Here is an 11,315-nt window from a genome sequence, read left to right as displayed (position 1 = left end):
GCAAATAGTTGCTTAAATATAAGATTGATAGTGGTATTTATTTATTTTATAAAATCAAAATATCACAGTAAAGTGTAAAGACAAGTGAATCAAAAGTAATTAATTTATAAATTAAATCAAAATGATAGTGATATGCATGTTTGACAAATGTCAAAAGGATTGTCAACTGAAATGTTCCAGGTCACATGCAATATTTAAAATGGTGACAGCAGTGAGGACTTTGCCAATTATAAGATCAGGGTGCCATACTGACTGCTACATGATAATCAAGTGCTGAACAACAATGTGTCAAGTTACTAATCTCATGGCAAACTCTGAGAAATGCACTGAATGGAACTTCTACATTTTGTATCTAGAAGTATAATAATTCTAAGTGTCCTACTTAATCAGAATAGGTTCATTTTTATGTTGTTCTAACTGCTAGTAGGCATGGAGATTGTCAGGATTTAGTCAACAGAGTCACTGTGAACACATCTTTCAAACCATCAAGATCATTTCTAGTTGAACCTGACTAAAAAGAACAATGTAGAATACAATATAGAAATGGAACCAGAAATTTACTTTTATCTCTAAGCAAACCAAAACTTAAAAACCAAAACTTTTTTGCTTTAAGAAAGGGAGTGCACCAGGATGCAAAGTGGTCCAATTTGGAAGTTTTGAAATTAAGGCAGCTTTTTTTTTTAGATTTTTAGAATAGATTAGATTCCCTACAGTGCAGTCACAGGCCCTTCCACCCAACCAGTCCACACCGACCCTCTAAAGGGTAACCCACCCAGACCCATTTCCCTCTGACTTATGCACCCTGCACTATGGACAATTTAGCATGGACAATTCACCTGGCTTGCACATAAACATGCACCAAAAATTTTATAAGGTACAGACTTTATTTTAGCAATCAGATGTGTTCTTTTCAAAACAAAAGATTGTTCACATTATATTAAATAATTTCAAAACATGGGACAATGAGGCGTAAACTATAGAAGAGCTGGTTTCGGCACAACATAACCCTCCTCGGGAACTACAATTCCCAGATGCCCGTGCGCCGGTTACCTTGGAGACCGCGGTCGCTGCCGCCATCTTGTGAGACCGGACGGTTGCCACGGCAACGGGCGCCGCCGAGGAAGACAGCGCTGTGAGGATCTGAGGAAAGCAAACATCCTTCAAAAGTTTAATATATACTGGGAAACTGCTGATCAGAAGATGGGTCAGGATTACTACACTGTCCTGGGCATTATTAGGAATGCAACGAACGCGGATATTAAGAAAGCGTGAGTGATTTTTGTTCGTCCTTTCCAGGCACAGAGGAACAGGAGTCGGTTATTTGGCCCAAACTTTGTTCCTCCATTCAGTAAGATCATGGCAGATTTGCCTGCTTTGTTTCCACCCGCATAAGGTAACAGAACTGGTCGTCAGACAATTTGCAGCTTGGTGCATCCTCTCAAAACAACAAAACCAGAGCCTTTTAAGTTTAGGTTTTCCAGGAATTAAATTTAAAATTTTGATCCCCATTCAATACTGAAACAATTTGGGACTCCTGTTGTATTCAGTGTCCAGGGTTAACTGGAAGCTATCGTATTGGTTTGCCCCGTGCCCCTTCCTATGTTTGGTTACGCCAAATGCAATCAATTGCAGATTTTAAATTTTACAGCAAAACATAATTGTTATGGTGCAAATAGAGGTCATTTGGCTCATTGTGTTTGCAGTGGCACTCCAATTATGCACCATGACTTAGTGCCATTCTCCTATCTTTTCCCATAGCCCTGCACATTATTTTAAATCAAATAATCATACAATGCCCTCTCGAATGCCTTGATTGAACCTGCCTTCACCACACTTTCAGGCAGTGAATTCCATGTTCAAACCACTCACTCACATTCCATTCACTTAACTTTTACCAATCTCGTTAAATCTATGCCCTCTTGTTTTTGATATTTTAGCAGGGAAGCAGCGTCTCCACATCTACTTTACCCAGACCTCTCATGATCTTGAACGCTTTATTCATATCTCTTCTTACCTTCTGCTTCCAAGGAATCCATGGAATTCAGAAAGCTGTGAAAGCCAGGTCATTGAGCATATTTAAGACTGAGATAGATAGGTTCTTGATTGCAAGAGGATCAAGGGATACCAGGAGAAAGCAGGAGGATGGGCTCGAGAAACTTATCAGCCATGGTTGAACGGCTCAGCAGACTTGATGGGCTCAAGCCAGCAGATAAAGGGGGCGCAGTGGTAGTCTGGCGCACTGACCTCTACACCACTGAAGCCAAACGCCAACTCGAGGACACCTCTTCCTACCGCCCCCTCAACCATGACCCCCCATCACCAAACCATCATCTCCCAGACCATATAGAACCTCATCACCTCAGGAGATCTCCCACCCACAGCTTCCAACCTCATAGTCCGGGACCCCCGCACTGCCCGGTTCTACATCCTTCCCAAGATCCACAAGCCTGACCATCCTGGCCGACCCATTGTCTCAGCATGCTCCTGCCCCACTGAACTCATCTCTACCTACCTCGACACTGTCCTATCCCTCTTAGTCCAGGAACTCCCCACATACGTTCAAGACACCACCCATGCCCTCCATCTCCTCCAAGACTTCCGTTTCCCCGGCCCCCAACGCCTCATCTTCACCATGGATATCCAATCCCTGTATACCTCCATTCGCCATGACCAGGGCCTCCAAGCCCTCCGTTTTTTCCTCTCCCGACGTCCCCAACAGTACCCTTCCACCGACACTCTCATTCGTTTGGCCGAACTGGTCCTCACCCTTAACAATTTCTCCTTTGAATCCTCCCACTTCCTCCAGACCAAAGGGGTAGCCATGGGCACACGTATGGCCCCCAGCCATGCCTGTCTCTTTGTTGGCTACGTAGAGCAGTTGATCTTCCGTAATTACACCGGCACCACTCCCCACCTCTTCCTCCGCTACATTGATGACTGCATTGGCGCCACCTCGTGCTCCCACAAGGAGGTTGAGCAATTCATCAACTTCACCAACACATTCCACCCTGACCTTAAATTTACCTGTGCCATCTCTGACACTTCCCACCCCTTCCTGGACCTTTCCATCTCCATTAATGATGACCGACTTGACACTGACATTTTTTACAAACCCCCCTGACTCCCACAGCGACCTGGATTACACCCTACCTCTTGCAAAAATGCCATCCCGTATTCCCAATTCCTCTGCCTCCACCGTATCTGCTCCCAGGAGGACCAGTTCCACCACAGAACACACCAGATGGCCTCCTTCTTTAGAGACCGCAATTTCCCTTCCCACATACCCTCCAACGCAGCTCATCCACATTCCGCACCTCCGCCCTCAGACCCCACCCCTCCAACCGTAACAAGGATAGAACGCCCCTGGTGCTCACCTTCCATCCTACAAACCTTTGCATAAACCAAATCATCCGCTGACATTTCCGCCACCTCCAAAAGGACCCCACCACCAGGGATATATTTCCCTCCCCACCCCTTTCCGCCTTCCGCAAAAGCCGTTCCCTCCGTGACTACCTGGTCAGGTCCACGCCCCCCTACAACCCACCCTCCCATCCTGGCACACTCCCTTGCCACCGCTGGAATTGCAAAGCCTGCGCCCACACCTCCTCCCTCACCTCCATCCAAGGCCCTAAAGGAGCCTTCCACATCCATCAAAGTTTTACCTGCACATCCACTAATAACATTTATTGTATCCGTTGCTCCCGATGCGGTCTCCTCTACATTGGGGAGACTGGACGCCTCCTAGCAGAGCGCTTTAGGGAACATCTCTGGGACATCCGCACCAATCAACCACACCGCACTGTGGCTCAACATTTCAACTCCCCCTCCCACTCTGCCGAAGACATGGAGGTCCTGGGCCTCCTTCACCGCCGCTCCCTCACCACCAGATGCCTGGAGGAAGAACGCCTCATCTTCCGCCTCGGAACACTTCAACCCCAGGGTGGCAATGTGGACTTCAACAGTTTCCTCATTTCCCCTTCCCCCACCTCACCCTAGTTCCAAACTTCCAGCTCAGCACTGTCTCCATGACTTGTCCTACCTGCCTATCTTCTTTTCCACCTATCCACTCCACCCTTTCCCCACCCCCGACCTATCACCTTCATCCCCTCCCCCACTTACCTATTGTACTCCCCACCCTACGCTACTTTCTCCCCACCCCCACCCTCCTCTAGTTTATCTCTCCACGCTTCAGGCTCACTGCCTTTTTTCCTGATGAGGGGCTTTTGCCCGAAATGTCAATTTTACTGCTCCTCGGATGCTGCCTGAACTGCTGTGCTCTTCCAGCACCACTAATCCAAAATCTAGTTTTCAGCATCTGCAGTCATTGTTTTTACCTTGATGGGCTGAATAGTCTAATTTCTGTTCGTACGTCTTATGGTCTAAGGTAAACAGTCCCAAAATTCTGCAATCTATCTTCAGAATAAGTAGTCGTTTGGTAATGCAGAACTTGAATATTGCTGAAAAAGACACTTTGTCTTGCACTCTTCAGGACAAATCACTGCAATGTCAATTCAAGTGAAAAACCAACAGGGATACTGCATAAGAAGGAAGTGCTGATTGGTTAGCAACTGGACTTTGATTGGTAGAGATGTTGCTATAGTGAATACTGATGGAGAGATTTTCTATAGCTGTTCAGAGGATTTAAATCTGTAAGGTTGTTGGGGTGGGGGTGGTATGTAGTGGGGTGGGATCCAGGGAGATAGTGAGAAAAGACCTCAATCTGAGGCTGGTGAATTTGGAAAAAGGAGCAAGTCAAACAGTCAGGGCAGGCAGGAACAAAACAGAGAAGGATGGAGGACTGATAAATTAAACTGCATTTATTTCAGCACAAGAAGCCTAACAGGTAAGGCAGATGAACTCAGGGCATGGTTGAAAACATGGGACTGGGATAGCATTGCGATGTGGCTTAGGGATGGACAGGACTTGCAGCTCAATGTTCCAGGGTATAGATGCTTTAGGAAGGATAGAAAGCGGGGTGTGAGAGGAGGGGGAGTTGCGTATTTGATTAGGCATAATACTATGGCTGTACTTAGAGGATATTTTTGGGAGTACATTCAGGGAAGTTATTTGGGTGGAACTGAGAAATAAGGAAGGGATGATCACCTTACTGGGATTGTACTACAGACCCTGCAATATTCAGCAGGAAATTGAGAAACAAATTTAAAAGAGTTAGCTGTAAGAATAATAGAGTGGTAATGGTAGGGACTTTACCTTTCCAAACATAAACTGGGATTGCCATTGTGTTAAGGGCTTGGATGGAGAGGAATTTGTTAAGTGTGTACAAGAAAATTTTCTGATTCAGTACTGACAAGACCTACTCTTGGGAAATAAGGCAGGGCAGGTGACTGATGTGTAAGCAGGGGAGCAGTTTGGGACCAGTGACCCTAATTCAATTATAGAGTCATAGAGATGTATAGCATGGAAACAGATCCTTCGGTCCAACCCATCCATGCCGACCAAATATCCCAACCCAATCTAGTCCCACCTGCCAGTACCCGGCCCGTATCCCTCCAAACCCTTCCTATTCATATACCCATCCAAATGCCTCTTAAATATTGCAATTGTACCAGCCTCCACCACATTCCATACACGTACCACTCTCTGTGTGAAAAAGTTGCTCCGTAGTTCTCTTTTATATCTTTCCCCTCTCACCCTAAACCTATGCCCTCTAGTTCTGGACTCCGTCCCCAGGGAAAAGACTTTGCCTATTTATCCTATCCATGCCCCTCATAATTTTGTAAACCTCTATAAGGTCACCCCTCAGCCACCGACGCTCCAGGGAAAACAGCCCCAGCCTGTCCAGCCTTTCCCTATAGCTCAAATCCTCCAACCTTGGCAACATCCTTGTATATCTTTTCTGAACCCTTTCAAGTTTCACAACATCTTTCCGATAGGAAGGAGACCAGAGGAAGGCCAATTTTCATGGTATTAGGCAAAACTTTCAAAAATTGATTGGGATCAGAAATTCACAAGTAAAGGAATGGCTGGTAAATGGGAAGCTTTCAAAAATGAGATAACGAGAGTCCAGAAACAGTATGTTCCTCTTAGGGTGAAGGGCAAGACTGGTAGGTGCAGTGAGTGCTGGATGACTAGAGAAATTGCAGTTTTGATCAAGAAAAAGAAGGAACCACTGTCAGGTATAGACAGCAGGGATCGAGAAAGTCCCTAGAAGAGTATAAAGGTAATAGTAGTATTCTTAAGAGGGAAATCTAGAGGACAAAAAGGAGCTTTGAGGTAGCCTAGGCAAATTGGGTTAAGGTGAATCCAAAGGGTTTTTACAAATACATTAAGGACAAAAGGATAACTACGGAGAGAATCGGGCCCCTCAAGGATCAGCAAGGCCATCTATGTGTGGAACTGCAGGATATGGGGAGATAATAAACAAGTATTTTGCATCAGTATTTACTGTGGAGAAGGATATGGAAGGTAGAGAACTTGGGGAAATGAATTGTGACATCTTGAAAAATGTCCATATTACAGAGGAGAAGGTGCTGGACATCTTAAAACACATTAAGCTGGATAAATCTGTGGGACCTGATCATGTGTACCTTAGAACTCTGTGGGAAGCTAAGGAAGTGATTGCTGGGCCCCTTACTGAGCTTTTGTATCATCGAAATCCACAGGTGAGGTGCCAGAAGACTGGAGGTTGGCTAACGTGGTGCCACTATTTAAGAAAGGTGTTAAAGAAAAGCCAGGGAACTTTTGACTGGTGAGGCTGACATCAGTGATGGACAGATTGTTGGAGGGAACCGAGAGGGACATAATTTACATATATTTGTAAAGGCAAAGTCTGATGAGGGATGCATGGAAAATCAACTTTCCCGAACTTGAGATTTTGAAGAAGTAATGAAGAGAATTGATGAAGGCAGAGCAGTGGACATGCTCTAATAGACTTCAGTGAGGTGCTCAACAAGGTTCCACATTGTAGACTGATTAGCAAGGTTAGATTACATGAAATACAGGGAGAATTAGCTATTTGGATACAGAGCTTACTCAAAGGTAGAAGACAGAGGGTGATGTGGAGGATTGCTTTTCAGACTGTAGACCTGTGACCAGCAGTGTGCCACAAAGATTGGTGCTGGGTCCACAGTTTTTTGTCATTTGTATAAGTGTTTTAGGGGCAAGTGAACATGGGAAGTATGCTTATTAAGTTTGCAGATGACACCAAATTGGAGGCAAAAGTTAGGACTGCAGATGCTGGAGATTAGAGTCGATAGTGTGGTGCTGGAAAAGCACAGCAGGTCAGGCAGCATCTGAGGAGCAGGAAAGTGGACATTTCAAGCGAAAGCCCTTCATCAGGAATGATGCCTGTTTGGGATTGGAACCCGGTACCTCTTATATCTCCACAGTGTGTTAAACCCGAAGCGAGCCTCATTCCTGATGAAGGGCTTTTGCTCAAAACATCGACTCTCCTGCTGCTCGGATGCTGCCTGATCTGCTGTGTTTTTCCAGCACCACACTCTTGACCAAAATTGGAGGTGTAGTGGACAGTGACCAGAATTCAATGAGACTTGAACAGATGGGCAAATGGGCCAAGGTATGTAGACGGAGTTTAATTGAGATAAATGTGAGGTGTTGCATTTTGGAAAGGCAAATGAGGGCAGGACTTGTACACTTAATGGTAAGGTCCTGGGGAGTTTTGCTGAACAAAGGCACCTTGGAGAGCAGGTACATAGTGCCTTGAAAGTCCCAGGTAGACATAGTGAAGAAGGCCTTTCTTATGCTTGTCTTTATTGGTCAGTTCATTGAGTATAGGAGTTGGGAGTCCATGTTGTGACTGTACAAGAGATTGGTTAGGCTACCTTTGGGATATAATGTTCATTTCTAGTCTCCCTGCTATTGGAAGGTTGTTGTGAAACTTGCAAGGGTTCAGAAAAGATTTACAAGGATGTTTCCAGTGTTGGAGGGTTTGAATTGTAGGGAGAGGCTTTATACGCTGGGGCTGTTTTCCCTGGACTGTCGGAGGCTGAAGGGTGACCTTATAGGTTTATGAAATCAAGAGGGGCATGGACAGGGTGAATATCCAAGGTCTTTTCCCCAGGATGGGGGAGTCCAAATCTAGAGGGCATATGGTTTAAGGTGAGTGTGGAAAGATTTAAAAGGGACCCAATGGGCAACTTTTTCACGCAGAGATTGCTGTTTGTGTGGAATGAGCTGCCAGAGGATGCGATGGAGGCTGGTACAATTCCAGCATATAAAAGGGACCTACATGAGTATATGAATAGGAAGGATTTAAAGAGAAATGGGCAAAAGTTGGCAAATGGGACTGGATTAATTAAGGATATCTGGTCGGCGTGGATGAGTTGGATCAAAGGGTCTGTTTTCATGCCGTGTGGCTTTATGAGTCTGTGATAGTATTTGTTGCATGTGTGAAGAATTATGCTGATAACCACTTTAGTATTGTTAGTCAGACGTATGGTGCACTTGAATATATAAGTATACAGGCCCTGTTCGTTGTGACAGTTAGAAAACTGTGTTTATTCCAACTCAACAAATTAAGTAAAAGCTGTCTGCTGGTTAATTTCTCAGGGCAATACCCTGAAGAATCAGAGTCAACCTGTCTCAGTTAAAGTTTAAACAAAGCCTGGTAGTTGACGGCACATTCTCCACAGCGATGCCACCATCAATCAGAGCCTGCTTGCCAACCAATCATTATTCTCCTCTCATGTGGTCTAACTGTTGATTTTCCCCATGAATCGGTATTTTCTTGCAATTGTTCTGTGGATCCAAGACAAGATGTGTCATTACTGAAGTTTCTCATTGCAGAAATGAGAATGATCTAGCATTAATTATCCTTTGTAGAAGAGTATTCCACACTTCTATCACACTTTGTGTGGAGAAGTATTTTCTCATTTCATGCTTGAAAGATCTGGTTTTAATCTTTATGCTACTTGCCCATTCATACACTTCCCATTCAATGAAAATAGTTCTCTTTATTTACTTTATTTCCTCCACTTGCTATTGTGAACTTTTTATCACGGCATTTAAAAAGTGGTTAATATGAAATTTGATACCTCAGGTTTGATAAATAGAGGCGTAATGCATATAAACAAGGAATATGATGGAACTTTAGCAAATATTGGTTCAGCTTCAACTTGTGCATTGTGCCCAATTATGGAATTTATAAATAGAAAGCATATGAAGGCTTTAGAGAAGGCAGAAAGAAGATTTAGAAAGATGTTTCTGGAATTGATTGACTTGATTACATGGATAGTTTCACAAAACTATGGCTATTTCCCTTAAAGAAGGTAAGACCGACAAATGATTTGACAGATGGTCTTGTTGAAATAAATAGAGGGAATCTGTTTATCTTGATTGGAGTTTACCGATTTAAAGTGATTAACAAAAGAATCAACAACATGAGGTGAAATATTTACATAGCAAGTGTATACAATTCAAATACATTGTTTGAGAGGGAGATGGAGACAGATTCAATCATGACTTTGAACAGAGGAGAAAAAAATATATTGCTACAAGAGCTGGGCAGTGGAACTAGTGAATTTACACTTGAAGAGAGCTGGCATGGACATAATGTGTTGAATGGCCTCTTTCTGTGCTGTAACTGATAATATGAATTTATCATTGAGTCTTTTGAATTTCATGGAATACAATCTTATTTTGTGTAACTTGTAATCATATCTTAGTCCTTGGATCCCAGGTAACATTCTAGTAATTCCATGCTGATATCCCACCAATGCAAACATGTCTTTCCTTAGCTGTGGGTCTGTTCTGAAGTGGGTTCACTGGATGTTAACTTGCTTTCTCTCCATAGCTGCTGTGAAACCTGCTAAGTTTCTCCAGCAATTTCTGTTTGTGTGTCAGCTGGAGGTAGAGCTGCTTATATTGAGGTGCAGGAGTGTGAGATTAAAGGCAATGGACACCCCTTTCCCTACACTCTTAAAATATTTCCTTTTTTTATGATTCACATTTTATGACACTATCAATGGTGTAACAGCAAAAGAAAAGGGGTATAGTTTAATTCTCTTCCATTTTGCATTAATGTATTAAGGTACCATATCACTTGCGTAAGTTTTTAACATGAACAGTTCTTGGCCAATTTAGTAAAATTATTCTTCATGAATTGTATTTATTAATGAACTAATTTTTGTCATTCAATTTCTATCCCCATCTTGCTTGAATGTGGGAATCTAAACATTAGCTTTCTCTTCTTTTATAGCTCCACTTTCCTTTGACTTGACTAATTTCTATATATTTTGCAACAATTGCAGGTTTCTTTGATAACTAATTAGTACAGGCTGATAATAAGTGAGGCTAGCAAATGGAATTAGTTGTATCAAGTATTGTGTTCAATAAGCATGTATACATGCCCACTGTCAAAAATCACACAATACCAGGTTATAGTCCAATAGGTTTAATTGGAAGCACACTAGCTTTCCGAGTGTCGCTCCTTCGACTATCACCTGATGAAGGAGCAACGCTCTGAAAGCTAGTCTGCTTTTCCAATTAAATTTGTTGGACTATAACCTGGTGTTGCGTGATTTTTAACTTTGTACATCCCAGTCCAACACCAGCACCTCCAAATCATGCCCACTGTCGGCATTTCACAATATTCATACAGGATTGTCTAGATATAAATGGTGTTGTAGTAATCAATAATTTTAATATCACCTGTAATTCAGATTCAAACTTATCTCAAATTGCTCTAATCATTGTTGGCACGTATGAATAGTGGTATCCATAGCTATTGAGCTAGTGCTCTCAATTGGCATGACACCTGCATTTAGATATGTTATGGACTGAGAAGAACAAGTAGAAAGGAGCAGATTATATCTTGTCATTCTGAGGATTCCATTGTGCAAGTAATGGCACTATTCTAGACTGCAGACCATGTTTTGTAATCCTTCCAGGCTCCTGCAACCTTATCACTCTCAGACATCTCGGTGTTCTGTTAGTTTTGCCCACTTGAGCATTCCCAATTTAAATTATCCATTGTGAGCTGTGCTGGGACCCTAAGTTTTGGAATGCCTCACTCAAACCCTTCTGCCTTTCATCTCTCTTTTTTCTCCTTAGCATGTTCCTTAAATACATATATCTTTGAGCAAGCTTTTGGTCATAGAGTCATAGAGATCACAGGTAAAGGTCCTTTGGCCAATAGCCTCGGTGCCAGTCAAAGACAACCGCCCATCTATTATAATCCCATTTTCCAGCACTTGGCCTACAGCCTTATATGTTTTGGCATTGTAAGTGCACATCTAAATACTTCCTAGATGTAATGAGGACTTCTGCTTCTACCATCCTTACAGGCAGCGAGTTCCAGAATCCCACCACTGTCTAAGTGAAAAAGATTTTCCTTA

At 43.2% G+C, this 11,315-nt stretch overlaps 1 protein-coding gene across 2 annotated transcripts in view; it reads left to right on the top strand.

The window, feature by feature from the left end:
- Positions 1-1,118: 1,118 nt before the first annotated feature.
- dnajb13 (DnaJ heat shock protein family (Hsp40) member B13) overlaps positions 1,119-11,315 on the top strand; it is a 45,839-nt gene continuing 35,642 nt past the window's right edge. For both annotated transcript variants that reach the window (XM_072577068.1, XM_072577067.1), the window contains exon 1: positions 1,119-1,268. In XM_072577068.1, the coding sequence (XP_072433169.1) occupies positions 1,201-1,268 (68 nt within the window). In that variant the 5' untranslated portion in view covers positions 1,119-1,200. The remainder of the gene's footprint in view (positions 1,269-11,315) is intronic.

This window comes from Chiloscyllium punctatum, chromosome 9 (assembly GCF_047496795.1).
Source record: "Chiloscyllium punctatum isolate Juve2018m chromosome 9, sChiPun1.3, whole genome shotgun sequence".
Classification (NCBI taxonomy): domain Eukaryota; kingdom Metazoa; phylum Chordata; class Chondrichthyes; order Orectolobiformes; family Hemiscylliidae; genus Chiloscyllium; species Chiloscyllium punctatum.
Note: the sequence above shows the minus strand (reverse complement) of the source record. Positions and strands in the feature narration are given on the sequence as shown.